This window comes from Choristoneura fumiferana, chromosome 15 (genome assembly GCF_025370935.1).
Source record: "Choristoneura fumiferana chromosome 15, NRCan_CFum_1, whole genome shotgun sequence".
Lineage (NCBI taxonomy): Eukaryota > Metazoa > Arthropoda > Insecta > Lepidoptera > Tortricidae > Choristoneura > Choristoneura fumiferana.
Window position 1 is genome coordinate 4,358,555 of NC_133486.1, and position 18,605 is coordinate 4,377,159.

Genomic DNA, 18,605 nt, shown 5'->3' on the forward strand with positions numbered 1-18,605 from the left:
TTACTGTCTCTTTCTCACCACTCCTGTCACACGGTATAACGCGAGGGTAGAGATAGATGGCGAATGCAATTGCGATCGTCAGCGCTTTAGACAATACGACCTAAAAAAAGATAAAGCCACCGGCAAAGGGTAGTTAAGAATAAAGTATAATGCGAATTGTATGAATATCTGCTTCGAACCGGCTCAGCCTAATTGGATGATGGTGGGTAGTATAAAAGGGGGGGAGGGATGGCACGCGGAGGAGTGGCGGCTCGTCAGCCTCAGCGTTCGTACTGTGAGTATATTTTAATAATTTAATAAGAAAGAAAGAAAAATTTTATTCGGCAAACTTGTAGGTAGTATACATCAGGTACATATAACTTAATGTTTAATTAAGGTCAACTTAAAGCTAGCCGAAAGGGCTGGCAGCTCAGCAATGCTGAGTTACGGAACCACAGCGCTGATTTTCAGCTGCAGCCAAATAGAGGAAAAAAAATGAAAATATGTTATACATATATGTTGTACATTATGGCCGTCTGACGGAGATTCTGCAAAGGGATAAGTTAGCCTTTGTACATGTTATGTATCTCATTATTTGACAGTGGAATTATTTCTACTTCTTTATATAGGTATTTCACTTATTTCTAATAATAGAACCTCCTAAGCAATTCAATGGTGTGTGTGAAGTTCCCAAACCGCACTGGGCCCGCGTGGGAACTGCGGTCCAAGCCCTTTCACTCTGAGAGGCATGTGCCCAGTGGAATGATATAGGCTGGGATTGATAATGATGAATTTGGATCAGTTAAATTTTTAGCGTAGCGTTACCATGGCAACGTCTCCTGGGTCACTTATTAAAAGTATGTTATGGGGTAAAAATCCACTGAAAGTTAGGAAAGTCAAACGTCAAACAGACCTCACGATACTAACGCCATCTAGCGATATTAACGCCATCTAGCGATATTTCGCGTCTGTGAAAACCCTCATTCCTTTATGGCTTATCTCCTAAGCACGCACTAATAAGTCTATCACTGATGTCTCCTGTCACGGGACAGAATAACAATAATAATATTAATAGAACAGTGAAGGATAACGGAAGAAACCTATCGAAAATACAAACTGAGACATGGATGCACAGAAAAACCAGAAAAAGAGACCAGCGCTGGGAATCGAACCCAGGTCCTCAGCAATCCGTGCTGCGTGCTATAACCCCTACACCACCGCTGGACAGGAATCTAGACACGAATTTTTCCTATGCATACCTACATATCTCAGGTTGCTTATTTCTACTACGCTACTTATGCAGCAGCACTAGCGACATCTATGTTCCGCTCTCATCGAGAGACGTCACACTCTTTCGGAACCAACCGCTCACCCAGACAAGAGATGTCGCTACTAAGCAATCAAATTATGATTGGTTGATTGGTTTTTTGGAGTTGGAAGAAACCTAGCCCCGGATCTAAGTTTTTTTCGAACCGGGGCAAAACCTTGATGGTGGCGCCCCCTTCCTTCAGTGTTTGAGAAAAACTGTTAAAACTGCCAATGAGTAGCATTTTCCTTCTTCATTTCTTGTCTCAAGGATTTGGCGCCCCCATCAAGCAAGTGCCCCGGTTTGCCGCCCCCCTTAGATCCGCGGGGCTGAAGAAACATGAATAGGCTGTTCTACGAATCGGTTCAAATTCAAATTTAAAGTATTCATTGTGTATTACAGGTACATTACACAGGTGTTATTGACTTAAGCTACGTTTTTCTGTAACATATCTATATGTCATACAATTCATCTTAACGACTGTAGAATCTAAAGTACCTAATAATCATTCTCACACATTATTAAATTAAAACCCTGGCACTATCCAATTACTAATCACAATAAACAATATGTCAACATTAAATAATAATAATAACTATAATTGATGGAATTATTTAAATATTTTAGAACCACCCAATTATTATTAAATACTTAACCATTTTGACAACATGAAAATAAATTAAATCAATGTAAAATTTTGTCCAATTACCACTATTGTATCTACATTAATGTCTACAACACTTACTGTATAAAATCACTGAATTGTATCTCCTAAAAACCCCCGACTTTGTCACTTCATAGTGCAATATCTCAAAAACGACTGAACCGATTTTGATAAAACATATCCAAGAACCATCGCTAAAAACCCTGCTTTTAAATAAAATAAACCGCAATCAAATCGGTCCACCCGTTTAAGAGCTACGGTGCCACAGACAGAAACGCAGACAGACAGACACACATAGCGCTTAAACTTACAACACTCCTTTTTTTGCGTCGGGAGTTAAAAAAAACCATAAAAGGGAGTTTTGTATAACCTAACCAACAAAAAATTGGAAAACTCCCGACTTTGTCACTTCAAAGTTCAATATCTCAAAAACGGCTAAACCGATTTTGATGAAACATCGGTATAAGAACTATCGCTAGAAAACCTGCTTTCAAATAAAGAAACGATCTACCCGTTTAAGAGCTACGGTGCCACAGACAGACAGACACACAAAGCGGTCAAACTTATAACACTCCTCTTTTTGCGTCGGGGGTTAAAAAAATGTTCACAGTTTAGTACCTAAGCTTTCTTAATTAAAAACTCTTATAAAGATGTTTTAAATTCTTCAAAGTTTTCCTTATTTCTTATTATACTTGGGATCTCAGCTTGGTAGCTTCGAAGGTTCGACTGTAGATTGGGAACTACTGTCTAATCTAAAGTCTAAGCCCTGTCATTGTGCGAGGCCGTGCCCAGCAGTGGGGCGTAAATAGACTGGAAATGATGATGAGTTTGTGTGTGTGCGTGCGTGCGTGTGTGTGTGTGTGTGTGTGATCCCGCTGCGCTTTAAGCATGGTTTTCGGTCGTTTTTTAAAATCATTGGTGCAAGTGGAGTGGGCAGGTTTTGCATGAAAACATTAATATATATTGCACTGACCTAGCTGCTTTATACAAATAGTCGCGAAGCAGCAAGGTAAAAATAATTTACTTAGTACCTACAACACAACAATGATGTACATTAACTAACAAGAAATATATAAAACATTGTAATATTGCAACACTCTTACTGGGTTGTATTGTAACATGTACCTACCTACGCCGAGTTCATACACTTGTGGGCAAAAATTTGATCAAAAATATCTGACCACTCTTCTACGCCGTTAACAATAGAGTCATGTTCAGATATTTTTGCTCACAAGTTTATGAACTCGACTGTACTGTACTGAATCGTATAATCTGAAAGACAGGTAGGTGCATATTTCACTGACTGTATTTTTTCAAAGTCAAAGTCAAAATATTTTTACTCAATTAAGGCTATAACAAGCACTAATATAGGAATTTAAAAAAAAGGTATATTATGTACAATAAAATTAAATAAACTAAAACTATATTAAATCTAAAAATGGACCCTGCGGCATGGTACCAAAGATACTGGCAGCATTTCCCCGCTGGATCGCAAGACTGATGCGTTGAGCGAGGAAACTGCCAGCTCTTCGGTCTCCTGTGGTATCTCTGAGTCTCTTCAATAGATCTTTGATACATTTTATTTGCCCCGATATCGGTACCGGCGTCAGATTCCGATATCGGATCGGATAATCTGAAACGCTTTTAGTTTTCGCTACTTGGTTAATTATCTACGGTCTTGTTGCCAGTTTGGATATAGAAACAAACGAAACGTAAACAATGACGCAGCAAATAGTGCACCCAAACACGGACGTGAAACAGTGGACGGTCATGGGGCTTACGCACAAGTTATGCAAGAAGGATCACTGGAATCTACGCATCGGTACGCATATAAACTACTTATATACCCGCAGTTTTGCACGTATAATCCATCAGTTCTAGCAGTTCAATAGACATTTCGAATATATACGAAATTTCTATCAGTGCCAAATGTTATGTTTCTAGACTTAGCTGTTAAGATTTACACGGATCCTACGGAAATATCGGGGATAAAAGTAGCCTACGTTATATTCCAGACGTCATTTACAAACCAATTATGTGTGTGGGCCAGAACCGGGGATAATATTAAAAACTATCTCTGCTATTTTAACTATAACTATTTACTACTATAGATCACCGGTAATTGGGTAATTGGATTGTTTTTTAAATATTATCCCCGGTTCTGGACCACACACTGTATTTAAAGTAAGGATACCTAAATCACGGCCTAAAAATTACATTTCCTTTATACTCAGTAGACCAATCTATGTATACGAGTACGCTTTAAATGAAACTGAATTAGAGGGTATATAGAAAGAAAGAAAGAAAGAAAGAAAATACATTTATTCACAACACAAGACACAACAATAGTATTAAGTACAAATAGACAACACGTAGGAAAGTATGTGTCATTGCGGTTGTGAATCGGACACTGGCTCAGCATAATGCTGAAGCGTTAATAATAAACACCCCAGCGCTGATTTTCAGCCAGCACCGTTGGTGACCCTCGGACCGCTACAAAGATATACTACACAGTTTTAATACTATACACCATATATCAGTCTCTAAGGGGCTGTTTCACCACCCATTGATAAACTACCGGGGTTTGAACCCACAACCCTCTGTTTGAGAGGCCATAGGCCAAACCACTCGGCCACTAAGGCTTTAAAAAAATATTGGTTTGACCTAACGGCTTTAGCCTGTTCGTTATTTTAAAATTTATGACGGTGGAAGCATTCTACACTTCCACTGAACGTAGATATAGTTTAGATATAGTTAGTGTTTAGTATTGTAACTAAGGGACCCCATACATCCCTGTATTTTTATTATTATTATTTTTTGTATTTTTTTTTCTTTAATTGTATAATATAGTTTTTAAGTATTTTATTTGTAATTATATTATTATGAAAAAATGACTTTCTGCCAAGTTTCTTGCGGCGCATTTTTCTTGGCAATGATGGTCTTTCCGAAAGCGCTGGTAGTTTAAAAAATGACGTGTAAAAGTGGCCATTGCGGCCTATTTACTGAATAAATGATTTGAATTTGAATTTGAAAGTTATGCCGGGCACTACAGTATTATCGATATTACGAGTATTTATTAACATTCTGAACGACAACAAAAACAGCTGAGCATCAACACAAACAAAAGCCTATATGTGCAATTGAATTACCTACTCGATAAGGTTGTGTCACTATGTAGGTGAGGGTTGGTTATCGTGCTGACGGATTAGCATCGCGGGGCTTCTGTGTTACGCACATGAGCGACCACCAGAGATGAGCGAGGAAGCAGGGCAGTGTTACCTCACTAAATTTAACTACAAATATATAGAAACAGGCAAAGTTGCACAGATATGCATCATCCATTATTAATAGCCGGAAGACGTCCACTGCTGAACATAGGCCTCCCTCTTAGAACGCCACAATGAAGGACAACTCGCCACTTGCATCCACCGGTTACCCGTAACTCTCGTGATGTCGTTAGTCCACCTAGTGGGAGGCCTGCCAACGCTTCGTCAAACAAAGATATGTATTGGACCTTAATATCAAGCCAATAAAGTCATGTGTTACATTAAAATTAGGTACATATTTTTGTAGTAGTGATTTTCACGACATTTTTGATCTGTCATAGTGACTTCTCACTTATCGACTCAACCTAAATAATATCGATAATAATTAATAATAATAATCCCAGCCTATATACGTCCCACTGCTGGGCAAAGGCCTCCTCTCAGAATGAGAGGGCTTGGGCCGTACTTCCCACGCGGGCCCAGTGCGGATAAAGATTATTATTATCGTAAAATAATAATCTTAATATCTTTTATAAAGACACTAATGGAACAGTTATTAGCACTACAACAGACTTTAGATATGAAATTGAATCATTAAATTAGAAATCTTTATGTCTATTTGTGGTACTACTGTACCGTTTTTGTCAAACTTATGCTAAAAGTGGCTCCGAAGCGGTAACGTTTCGTGTGCTCTGTCTACCCCATTTGGGAATACAGGCGTGATGTTTGTGTGTGTATGTCTATTTCACATTTTCGACTGCTCAAAAGTTAATTGGAAGGGATATTTGTTTAAAGGTAAAACCGTCTATTGTTGACCTCTACTTTTAATCTTTTTGAGCATGTTGTGTATCGATATATCTCATATATCGATATTGAATATCATAATATAATATAATATAATATAATATTGAACTTGAATATTTATGTCGGTTCCATGGTTTGCTTTCGTCTCAACGACAAACCTCCGAACTCTAGGCCGTATTGGTGAACGCTCTGACGTTCACGATCTTCTCCATCTCTTTCTACCAGAAAGTGCTGGCGGTGTGCTAGACAATAAGGCCCCCTGCTGTGATAATAACGTCTTAATTTCTTGGGCAGTTAGTTCCCACGCGGGCCCTGTGCGGATTGGGAACTTCACACACTTACTTAGCAGGTTATGCAGGTTTCCTCACGATGTTTCCTTCACCGTAAAGCTCGTGGTAAACTTCAAATGTGATTTCGCAAATTTTTTTTGAAACTCAGAGGTGTGAACCCGGGTTTGAACCCACGATACTCCGCTTGAGAAGCCATAAACCAAACCACTAGGCCACACGGCTTTTCCCGTCCATACATCGATTTAAACAAGCCTTTCTACGCTTTAACACTCGTGTTATCAAATATGACGCAAGTGATATATCCTTTGATAATATTGTTTTAGTGTTCGCTGCGGGGGCGACTGACAGCGCTCCGCAAACAACCATGGCCGACAAAAAGGACTTGGAAAGCGTAAGTTAATAATTTGTGAAGCCGCAAAACAGTAGCTATCGGCGGGCCTGGAGGGCTACTACGAAATTCGAAAATCGAAGTTCGTATCGTACTGTCCCTCTCACTCTCGTATGGAATAATATTAGCGCCAGCGGGACGGTACGATACGAATTTCGATTTCGTATTTCGTAGTAGCCCTCTAGGCCCACCGCAGCTGTTTGAATGCCCGCGTGCAATACGGAGTAAGCCGCCCCATTTAACTACAACCTCATGCAAATTATGAGAATTACTAGGGTTAAGTACGTTGTTTTGTTTACATTTAGTTAAATACATATCCAAACCAAGTATAGAACAATTATCGATTTTGAGGGACGAGCTGCCTGACATTGACACGGCGTCAGTGTTGCTGCGTTATTGACGTTTTACGGTAATCAAGTCCTGCAAGTTAATTGACACTAGAAAATGGTCTAATCATACACTTGACATGACAACCTGAGGCCTTGTCGTCTACCTACCTACGATACTGGAAATAACAATCGTTTTCTCCACTTCTTTCTATCACACGGTGTAGGACGACGATAGAAAGAGATGGTGAATGCTGGGTGTTAGGTAAGCCGAGTTTAGACATTACATTGCGAGGCCGTAAAGCCAACGAGTTTGTAGTGGTCAATCTAGCGCCGCAATGTACTGCAACTTGCACGATGTTTTTGGAAGTCTAAACTCGGCTTGCTTTAGACTATACGGCCACTGGATTTATTAAATCTTATGCCCAGGGCGAGGCCACGGTAGAATGTGGTATTATGAAACCAATGACGGAGCTGCCTACTCTACCGAAAGCTTTGACCTTCGAAGAGAAGAAATACCTGCTGGCGGTAGAGCGTGGGGATATGGCCAATGTCAGAAGGTAAGTAAAGTCTAAAAGCTAGAAAGGTAAGGTCGTAGTACGGTCGAGTTCATAAACTTGTGATTCAATCAAAAATATCTGAACCCGCTTCTACGCCGTTAACAATAGAGTCGTGTCCATATATTTTTGATTAGCTACATTTTCGCTCACAAGTTGAACTCGACTGTACTTACCTAATGGGTTTAGATATGTGTCATCTGAAACATCTGTGCACTTTGTTTAAAAGTGGCTATCCCTGAGGGCTCTCCTGATCTGCGAACATTGCTCCATGCTGCCCTCTTAAGGCCAGCGGCGTCTTTAGCCCATGTAGCGCCCGTGTGCAATTATTACTTTAGCGCCATCTAGGAAGCGAATGCATGAAAATGGAATAGTACAAAGTGCCGCGGCCGGCGCCCCTAACACCGCTGCGCCCGTGTGCAACGCACACCCTGCACTGCACTATACTATAGGTAAAGACGCCTCTGCTTAAGGCAAAGGCGGCTGAAAAACTTTTGGAGTTAAGTATTTATAGGTACCATTTATACAGAAGCTTGAGGTCCCGGGTTCGATTCCCGTGTCGGGGCAGATATTTGTATGAAAAATACGAATGTTTGTTCTCGGGTCTTGGGTGTTTAATATGTATTTAAGTATGTATCTATATCTATATAATTATATTTATCCGTTGCTAAGTACCCATAACACAAGCTTTGCAAAGCTTACTTTGAGACTAGGTCAATCGGTGTGAACTGTCTCGTGATATTTATTTATTTTATTTATTTAGAATGTCTTAAGCTACACAATGATATAAATAATTCAAAGGTGTTTTTTTTGAGACACGCTTTTTACCTTTTGCATGTTCGCGTACATGGGCGGTTAGCAGCGCAAGGGTGCATGCAATTTTGGTACTTTATGTCTTTCTTGTAGTATTGTTTGGTACCCCTCCACTTAAATTGACATCATCAATGTCCAGCTGATTTCCGAGATTTTAACATTTCCAATCCAACAATCCAATCGATTCTTGCATTTTCGATTTGAATCTAAATTTGAAACTTAAATGAACTTCTAAAACAGGAGGTAGCGCGTAAAATTGATAGCTGTTGTTAATATGCGTCTTCAAAATGAAACGATCATGTGGCCTTAAATTATAATCATCTGATATTATGATTTAGAATAGATTCTCTTGGCATTTTATCCCAATTTAGTCAGTTGAATCAGCTTCAGCTTTAGCAAGCTTTTGAGTTACGGAATCCTGAATATTGAGAAACATTTAGTGGTGTTTATAGTCCAAACTAAACAAATCTGGACAGGGATCCATGCGTGTCTTAGTTGTTTCACCCTGCACGGGATAGAGACAAGTTCCAACAGCTGATAGCCGACCTTCCCTAGTCGGAGAGGCACTTGAAGAAGCAAACTAACACCACCATTTATTTTATATGGCGTCATATTTTCCCTCTAGGATTCTTCAGAAAGCTCATCGCAAAAAGCATATAGACGTCAACTGCGTGGACTCCCTTGGTCGAGGCGCTTTGACCCTGGCCATTGACGGAGAAAATATGGAGATGGTAGAACTGCTTGTGATCATGGAAGTGCAGACGAAGGATGCTCTGCTTCAAGCCATCAACGCTGAGTTCGTGGAGGCAGTTGAACTACTATTGGAACACGAAGAACTTATCTACAAGCCAGGAGAGCCATACGTAAGTTTTTTTTTAAAAATAAATAAGAAAGAAAAAAGAAAGAAAGGAATAAGAAAGAAACAAGAAATAAATAAATATTTAGTCGTGTCAACATGCAAAAAATAAATAAAAATGCACATGTCACGAAATGGTACCAAATCATATTTACAACAAAGCCGACAATGTCAGTGATAACTGCCATCCATGGAAACCTCTATAGCCTCATTAGGACTGTTAGTGCATTGCTGTGCTTGCAAGAAAAGGCATATTTGCATTAAAATGGGGAAAAGCGGTTTAAGTTTTTATAAATCAAGACGGTCTTTGCAATGTTACGGACTGATGCTGTCATGATCATTGTATTTTTTAATTCTAAACTCTGTTTCTACGGCAGGCGAAAAAACGTACATTGAAGAAGTATATATTTTGTCCGATGCACTAACTATATTATCATTTGCTCTTAGTACAAATTTTCAAAGTACGGCGGGCTGTTAGTGGTCACTCCACACAATAAAACTTGTTGTATCATGTTTTCGAATGACATTGAGAGATACATGCGAAAGGTTGCCCATAGTAATTCTTTTCGCCTGCCGTAGAAACAGAGTATAAATGTTTACCCTTCAATACATAGAGTTGGCAGAAAGTGGACTGCAACACAGCCATGTTCACGCCTGACATCACACCGCTCATGTTGGCAGCACACAAGAATAACTACGAGATAATAAAGATACTGCTGGATCGCGGGGCCACGTTGCCCGATCCACATGATGTCAGGTATGGCTCTGAACCTTTGATACATGCTCATGATCATGTGTCTAGATGACTTCATAGTTACAAAGCGGAACCAAAGTTAAAGAAATCTTAGTAGGTAATGAAGTTGACCCATATTTTATGCTGAGTGGAAGTCACGTAAACATCACTTTCATCATGTTTATATATCTTCTTTTATTTCATCAGCACCAAAAATCTGACACATCAAAGCGTGCATAAATATGTGATACGACTCTATTTTTAGGGCCGTAAGGATAGGACGTGTATTTTTGCACACTCCGTTGTGGCAGATTGCAGGAGGCTGTACGCCTATCTCCGTGGAGTTTCACAATTTATTTAACAACGATTCCCTTCTGTTTCTTTTTTATTGCGCTAAAAGTATCATCTTCGCTTGCAAGGTCATCCTTTTTTCTTGTCTATAGTTACTTCATCTACCTTTAGTACTTTGTTATAATAAGAATTTATTTATGTTATCAGATGTGGTTGCGACGAATGTATCCGTGAATCCAGCGAGGACTCCCTTCGTCACTCTCTAGCGCGCCTCAACGCGTACCGAGCTCTTGCATCTCCCTCTCTCATCGCTCTGTCTTCCACCGATCCCATCCTCACCGCTTTCCAGCTTTCTTGGGAGCTAAGAAACTTGGCTTTTGCTGAACAGGTATATCACTTTTTGGTCATGAATAGACATTCGGTCTTCTTTTAAAAGACAATGTCTTTGAAGGCAATCTAAAAACACGTAATTAATATTATGTTCAATTTGGTAAACTTGATGTTTTTAGAATCCGGTTTAGAACCCTAGCTTTTAATTATTGTTGTGATCAGTGTTGTTTGTATTTTTTTGACACAAGTCCATTAAATACTACTTGAAAGTAATGTTTTTCGCGTTTTGTTTATGTCTGAGTAATTATTTATTCGTAGGTCTGAGTATCCAATGTGATATTTCATTCATTATGAATTTGAATAATACGTACCCCAAAAGGGAAATGAAAAGAAGTTATTAAGTACTCGTATGAAGGGGTCTTTGACGTCTTGTAGGAAAGTAAATCAGAATACTTGGAGCTCCGTCGGCAAGCTCAGCAGTTTGGAGTGGACTTACTGGATCAGTCACGTAGCTCTCAGGAGCTGGCCATCATCCTGAATCACGACCCTGATGAACCACCGTTTGCTGATGGCGAGCACATGAAACTAGCCCGACTTGAACTGGCTATTGACTTCAAACAGAAGAAGGTTAGATCATAATACCTAAACTAACGGTTATTCTAAAATTGGTATAATTGTGATCAGAACGCATAGCTTTACGGAAAGCCAAATACAATACAATATAAAGCTTAAGTTTGAATCTCAATGACCAAATGGCTATCCATTGTACTGAAGGACAAAATTTAGTCTTAGTTTGTATTATTTGCTAGATCTTTGATAAACTACAGATACCTAAGGCCGTATTGTCTAACACGCCGTGCGCGATCGCATTCGCCATCTCTTCCTTCCTACTCTCATCTTGAACCGTATGGCAGAAAGAAGACTACTTCTATAAAGGAATGTGATTTTAAGTGTGTTAGACATTAAGCCCTCCTCTGCTCTACAGTATTATAATATCGAGGCTCTATATTTTGTAGAAGATAGTTCTAACATAAGTTTGGTTACAGTACAGGAAAGTAACTAATGTACAGCTTAATCTATCCGAAAGAACACGTTATAGGCTACCAGCCTACACCATCTAGATGTACTGGTTTCTTCTGCAGTTCGTGGCTCATCCGAACATCCAACAACTCTTAGCTTCTATATGGTACGAGGGCGTGCCAGGTTTCCGGCGCAAGAGTGCTATGGAGAAGATCATGATAATATGCCGTGTGGCCTTACTCTTCCCGTTTTACTGCTCACTGTACATGATCGCTCCAAATTGTGCTACTGGAAAGCTCATGAGAAAACCGTTTATGAAGTTTTTGATCCACGCCTCGAGCTACTTGTTCTTTTTGTGTGAGTATTAGTTTTATGTTGCCTATTCCCAAACAACTTACGAACTGAAAGTCTTATTAATATGGCATATTCGTATAGCCACTTACTCGTATGCAGTAACAGTAATGTGATTTTGGTTCTAAGCTTAGTTTTTTTAAGAGTGACACTGGGCCTTTATAGTGTGGAATAAGCTCATACCTACCACGGAAAAAGGTTTTCTGGAAACAAATTAAAAACTGGTATTTTGTTATAGTGATTCTAATCTTGGTTTCGCAACGAGCAGAAGTGCAAGCAATACAATTGTTCGGACCTGAGTGGATGGTGAAAGAACTGGAGAAGGAACTGTTGAAACAGAGAGGCAACGGACCGACTTATTTGGAGATGTTTGTAGTTGTATTTGTTCTCGGTAAGCACAAAACTAAGGTTCGTTTCGAAAGTACACTTTGGCTAGCCATAACTGTTCATGGAACGATTTGTGTGGTATTAAGGAAAAGAGTTTTGATTATTTTTGAAATTATCTATCATAATCAAATTTAGCCGAAAGACGTCCCCTGCTGGTCCTTCCCCAAAAATCGCCACATAAATGATCTAACGCAACCCGCTTCCATCGGAATCTGGCGAACTTTACCAGGCCAATTAGTCCACATGAAGTAGGGCGTGCCCACACTGCCTCTTCCGGCACGTAATCGCCACTTAGTACTTATTAGCCCCAAACGGCCATTATTTCTTGGAGCGGCAGCGACCCATCGACTGCCTCTAGGTTTGGCAATTCTTCCGGCTGTATTCTTTTCGGCTACTTTGGATCTTCTACATCTACGAGTACTTATCATAAATCAACCACCAAAATAAATCTCTTGTCATTTTGTACCCAGCTTTCGGAGAATTCCATCGCTAGTTTCTTATTCATTCACCGTTTCAGGCTTCATCTGGGAGGAAACTCAAGAGATATTCATCGAGGGGATCCGTTCGTATCTCCGCAACATGTGGAATTTTATCGACTTCACCCGTAACTCCCTGTACGTCGCTGTGGCACTGCTCCGCTTCGCTGCGTACCTTCAACAGTCTAACGAAATCGCCAAGGATCCGCAGACGAGGTTCATACCCAGAGAACAATGGGATGCTTTCGACCCTCAGTTAATCGCTGAGGGGTTGTTCGCTGCTGCTAATATATTTAGGTACCTTTGAAATTTTGATAAGATTGAGGGTTTCTTGACAGGCGTCTTCGTATCAAGAGGTCCTTTTGAGTCTTGCTTGTGATTGGCTCATTTAGTCATTTAACCAATTACAAACGTAACCCAAATTTCAAAGATGTCAAGCAGACCTCACGATACTAACGCCTACTAGCCTGTCACAGAAATCCTCATTCATTACAACTGTTATGTATCTCCTTCTTACTTTTTTTTAACTAGGTTGATAAAACACTATGGTCTTTGTTCTCAGTGCATTAAAGCTGGTCCATTTGTTCTCCATCAATCCCCATTTGGGGCCACTGCAGATCTCCTTGGGGCGGATGGTTATCGACATCGTGAAGTTCTTCTTCATCTATAGCTTGGTCTTGTTCGCTTTTGCCTGCGGTAAGTAGTAGCGATTTACCTTAATTTACAAAGATACCTACCGTCATCTGGCAATTTTCATTTCTCAGGTCTAATCTATTCTGAACTCGCTGAACTAATGTCGTTCAGTTTGACGAGTAATTTTATAATTATGAGCAATGTTTATGAGTAATGTTTTAATTATATTTATAGTATTACCTACGAGCTATGTTTTAATTATTTTCTTCTGTTAACTGCTCCACCAGATTAGAGCACTAATTTTTCAAAAAAATAAATTAAAACTGGGATTTCTCTATTAAGGTGACCCGGGGCTATTGTAGCTGGGGGGATATATTGTATCTGAGCCATCTGACGGCGTCCTTACGACGCCATGTTCTTCTAGGCCATTTTACGTTGTGTTCGCCAGAAGTTTTTTACACAAAACACATGAACATGGCGAACATGGCGTCGTAAGGACGCCATCAGACGGCTCAGATACAATATCCCCCAGCAGAAATGTCGAGATCCAGGAAGATAAAGGCCAATTCTGGTTATATTGAGAGCAAGTTTTCACGGATTATCTGTATAAATACTAATTTAGGTCTAAACCAGCTCCTCTGGTATTTTGCTGATCTTGAGAAGCGCAAATGCTACGTCCTACCTGGAGGACTACCGGACTGGGAAAACGCTGGCGATTCTTGTATGAAGTGGAGGAGTTTCGGAAAGTGAGCATTCTGTGCATCATGTACGGGCTTGGAACACGCTGCAGAAGCAAAAGGCTAGAGTCATAATCATTGTCACATAGACTCAGCCTATGTATGTACAGTCAGCAGCAGAAGTGGATGAGCGGTTACGGTGCTCAAAATGATCTACACACGACTCTGCTGACAAGGTAATAAGAGAGTGTTTAGATCATTTTGAGCACCACAATTGCTCATCCGTTCCTGCTGCTGACGTACAAAGTGGCGTGGCTAAAATTTTGCTACTATCTTCTCTTTCTTGGCGTTATTTGTGTTTAAAGACCCGCTAGGTTTCTTTTTTATCCATAACTAGCGATCCGCCCCGGCTTCGGAAAAGTGAATTTAGAAAAAAAAACTATCATCAAACGCATTTCAGTTCACCTCCCTTTTCCTAAAAGTAAACTCACGCGAAGCTGAGGCGCATCAAGGGAGCATCGCTAGTTATATGTATATTGTATAAACCTTCCATGAAAAAATATTCCACGGCACAATAGAACCATGTCGTAGCGACATTTTACATGATTCGAAGAATATTGTTATAGACAAATAAAATAATTTAAGGTTACATGTTGGCCTAGGTCAAATTGGTTCGTTGTAAGTAGATATGTATGCTACGCTAGAATACTGTCATACATAATTCAAAGTTAAAGTTAGTGCGATAACTCGAATTCCATTTATTTCCGTTTATAACCGCAAACTTTTACGGTACTTAACGAGAGCTCTTATAACTTTCATGTTTTATTAAAAAAAAATAAGCGCAATGCCTCACTCCTATAATGATTATTGATTAAATCAGGATTAATCACTACTTTGACGTGGTACATAAGGAAGTTATGGAATATACCTAGTGCTCTCCACGAAGACGCGTGATTTTGACAAAATTAGACATTAATGACATTGTAATAAGAACCACGGCACGCGTCATCGTGAATGACTCTACATAACTTGGTTTCCGCCGTAACGCAGTGTTTCCACCAATAAGGTGCGTGGATGTGTTGCAAGGTATGAGTTTTTCATTAACCAATAGAAACGCTTCATTTACACATCCTCGCACAGCACATCTCTGGTGGAAACAGGTGAGCGGAACGAGGCGAGGTAAATGAAGCGTTTCTATTGTTTAATGAAAGACACATTTTTTCGCAACACATCCTCGCACATTATTGGTGGAAATGATGCTTTAGTGCTTTGTGGCGGAATGGCAGAACTACGAGTACACTGGCCATGTGTTTTACGATCAAATAAAACCTCATTTCAACAATCCATAGCAACCTTATTTCAATTCGATGTAAATAATGCATTTCCATAGTAACGCACCTGTTTTGTCAATCGCCGACGACAGTCGCCGACATTGGCTTCCATCAAGATAGCAGGAGCCGCATTATTTTTAAGAAAATTTATTTTTAAACTTTTACTATAATGGGCGACGCCCAATTCGGTGTCCGCCATGTCATCGGCGCTCCAATAGCCACGACTAGATTATCAGAGCAGGCGCTAGTTTGCATGCCGCCTAGGTCTGCTAAGTTCACACTCTCTGAATGGAGGCTGAGCAACGACGCAAGATGCAGAAACACCGAGGATCAGCAGCAACTAGCCGACAGAGTGCTAGGAGAATCCGAGAGAATCCGAGAGGAAACCGCCGAAAGAGCCGAAATCATGAAAGCAACATCTGACAGACGTATTGAAGAACGCATTGGCGATATACAATTCAACAAAGGCGAGTTGATGATACAGAGAAAAGAAATCGTCAACGAGTTGGAAGCTCTAAGCATGTACAAGACGAGGCTGCAAGATTGCCTAGCTGCTTTGCAGACGAATGCTTTGACGATCTGCAGAAAATGCCTTATGCTGAGAGACGGTCGCATTGGAATAGATTTGGTAGTTGATGAAGTTGAACAGGCCCTTCAGCGAGAGATAACGACCATCCTTGGCGGTCAGAGCCTTTTAAAAAGAGCTTTGGAGCAGGTCAATGAGCAAATGAGACGACTGAGATCCATTCGCTATCTTCTGGATCGTGATTTGCAGTACAAACAAGCTGCTATTGATTTAGATAAAGGTTCACTTGCTTTGAAACCAACTGACTTATGCTTATCTGTGTACGAAGGTTACGCGAATCTCGATCCCGCCAATATTTCAGCTGATGAATATAACGCATATTCTGCCAAAAACATACAAATGGCAGCCAGGGAAGTCACATCAGCACGTCCGATTCGTGTTTTTATTGATACTTTACTCAAACAAGTCGTGGCTGACTTGTGGGTTGCTTATAACAAGTGCAATCATGAGTTCAATGAGCGAATAAAAGAGACTAAAATGTCTAAAGGAAAGCTTGAAGATATGCACTATGAGACGACTCAGAAGATTTGTGCTATGCAGAACAATATATTGCAGTTGCAGAAGGCGCTGGCTGATAAGGAAGGGAATACTGCTCTGGCCCATACTAGACTTGGAAGAAGGGCTCAAAGAGTTGGTGCTGAGTTAGTGAGAGACCCGCCTGGACAAGCCCTTTACTACGAGTGTGAGATGTTACGCCACAGCACAGAGCAGTTGCAACAAATGCTCCATGAAGCCACATCTTCCCTTCGATATTTGCTGCAAACACAGATACAGTTGGAGGAGGATATTAATGTCAAGATGAATACGTTGAAAATTGACGAAGTGGACTGCATGACGCTTAGAGCTACCATGGATTATCACGAATACTAAAGCTAATGAAAGATTTACGCTAGATGTATAATGATTTCACTGTAGTTTTGGTGTTTTATAAATTTTCACGCTTGTTTTTTTTGATTCGAATAAATTGTTTTAGTGATCATATAAATAGCGCTTATTCCACGGTCATAACGATTTATGTTGATGATAATTTACAAATAAAGGTGAGTAAATAACTGAAAACTTAATTAAACTAGTTCACCTCCCCCTAATTTCATATGATTACATTCTATAATTTTCGAATATTAAATTCATAGTCATTAACTAAAAATGAGCGTCCATTATTACCAAAAACTACTTATGCATGTTGTGGAGCATCTTCAAAAAGTTTCAAAGATTCTGTGTAAATTCCTACCAAAACACAACATAAGACACATAAAAATAACAGATAACAAAAGAACGATTTAATATAGAAAAAGTTTTCGAGTGTCCCTCAAAAGTAGCCTCCATTGTCTGTCTGTCTGTCTGTCTGTCACCAGGCTGTATCTCGTGAACCATGATAGCTAGACAGTTGAAATTTTCACTGATGATGTATTTCTGTTGCCGCTATAACAAATACTAAAAACAGAATAAAACAAATGTTTAAGGGGGCTCCCATACAACAAACGTGTTTTTTTTGGCGTTTTTTGCTAATGTCTAATGTTGTAATGGGTACGGAACCCTTCGTGCGCGAGTCCGACTCGCAGCTGGCCGGTGTTTTTATTGCTTTATTTACGTTTCCTACAGATGATGTAGTGAATAATGTTTTGTCATCGTATTTTGTCGGAATTTTCGTATTTATCTTGTTTTCTCAACTAGCTTACTGAAGTTAATTGAGAAAGCAAGTGCTATATTGTGGAATTAGCTCTATGTAAGGGCCTTCCCGATTACAATAGTCGATAGAAAATAGCTTTATGCCTACGCAATAAGAGCGAAAAGACGTCGGCAGGCGCCGGCCGAGCTGATCCGAGCCAAACCATGCCTTTTCAGCTTTTATTGTGTGGACATTATAGTAGATTGTTCAACAAGGGACTAAAACAAGCCATAATGACACGACACGAGATGTTTAGCCTAGCCACCCGAGCAGAGCGAAAGCTTGCATATTTAGCCAACAGTTTCAAAATTGAAAACTATTTTAAAACTAATTGGACTATGCATAATGAAACGAATTTATCCTTAATATAATTGAATGATTCATATTCGTGTTTCACGAAATTAAATCGGATTTTTTAATCGGCATCTATCGACGTGTTTTTTTTTTACACTTACTACTTCCTTCACCAGCGTGTTCGAGGCTTCCCAATCCCTCTTCTGGGCTTCCTTTGGCATGGTGGGCTTGGAGAACTTCGAGCTGGCCGGCATCAAGAGCTACACCCGGTTCTGGGGCCTGCTGATGTTCGGCTCTTACTCGGTTATCAACGTCATCGTGCTGTTAAACCTCCTCATCGCCATGATGTCCAACTCCTATGCTATGATTACTGTAAGTATTTTTTTATTATAGGTACAGTCACCAGCACCAATATCTGACACAACAAGCGTGCGTAAATATCTAATACGACTCTATTTCTAGGGCCGTAAGGGCGTGTCAGATATTTTTGCACGCTCCGCTGTGGTAGATATTAATGCTGGTGACTGTACATGCTTGTAAGCAGTATTCTCTAACTTGGCTCATCATCATCATCATCA

The 18,605-nt window shown here is 40.0% G+C and overlaps 2 protein-coding genes across 3 annotated transcripts in view; both read left to right on the forward strand.

The window, feature by feature from the left end:
* Positions 1 to 243: 243 nt before the first annotated feature.
* The window catches only part of LOC141435713 (transient-receptor-potential-like protein), a 40,268-nt gene continuing 21,906 nt past the window's right edge, over positions 244 to 18,605 (forward strand). For both annotated transcript variants that reach the window (XM_074098460.1, XM_074098461.1), the window contains exons 1-13: positions 244 to 274; positions 6,633 to 6,700; positions 7,453 to 7,583; positions 9,019 to 9,256; positions 9,864 to 10,006; positions 10,481 to 10,661; positions 11,039 to 11,230; positions 11,746 to 11,980; positions 12,213 to 12,365; positions 12,879 to 13,134; positions 13,400 to 13,533; positions 14,093 to 14,216; positions 18,204 to 18,399. In XM_074098460.1, the coding sequence (XP_073954561.1) occupies positions 6,674 to 6,700; positions 7,453 to 7,583; positions 9,019 to 9,256; positions 9,864 to 10,006; positions 10,481 to 10,661; positions 11,039 to 11,230; positions 11,746 to 11,980; positions 12,213 to 12,365; positions 12,879 to 13,134; positions 13,400 to 13,533; positions 14,093 to 14,216; positions 18,204 to 18,399 (2,010 nt within the window). In that variant the 5' untranslated portion in view covers positions 244 to 274; positions 6,633 to 6,673. The remainder of the gene's footprint in view (positions 275 to 6,632; positions 6,701 to 7,452; positions 7,584 to 9,018; positions 9,257 to 9,863; positions 10,007 to 10,480; positions 10,662 to 11,038; positions 11,231 to 11,745; positions 11,981 to 12,212; positions 12,366 to 12,878; positions 13,135 to 13,399; positions 13,534 to 14,092; positions 14,217 to 18,203; positions 18,400 to 18,605) is intronic.
* Tektin-C (Tektin C) lies at positions 15,571 to 17,103 on the forward strand. The gene has a single exon (XM_074098476.1). It carries the CDS (start codon positions 15,648 to 15,650, stop codon positions 16,932 to 16,934), a length of 1,287 nt encoding a protein of 428 aa, XP_073954577.1. The 5' UTR covers positions 15,571 to 15,647; the 3' UTR covers positions 16,935 to 17,103.

Bases quoted from the DNA above. Each gene is read 5' to 3' on its own strand.
- Tektin-C (XM_074098476.1), top strand. From the start codon at position 15,648: ATGGGCGACGCCCAATTCGGTGTCCGCCATGTCATCGGCGCTCCAATA.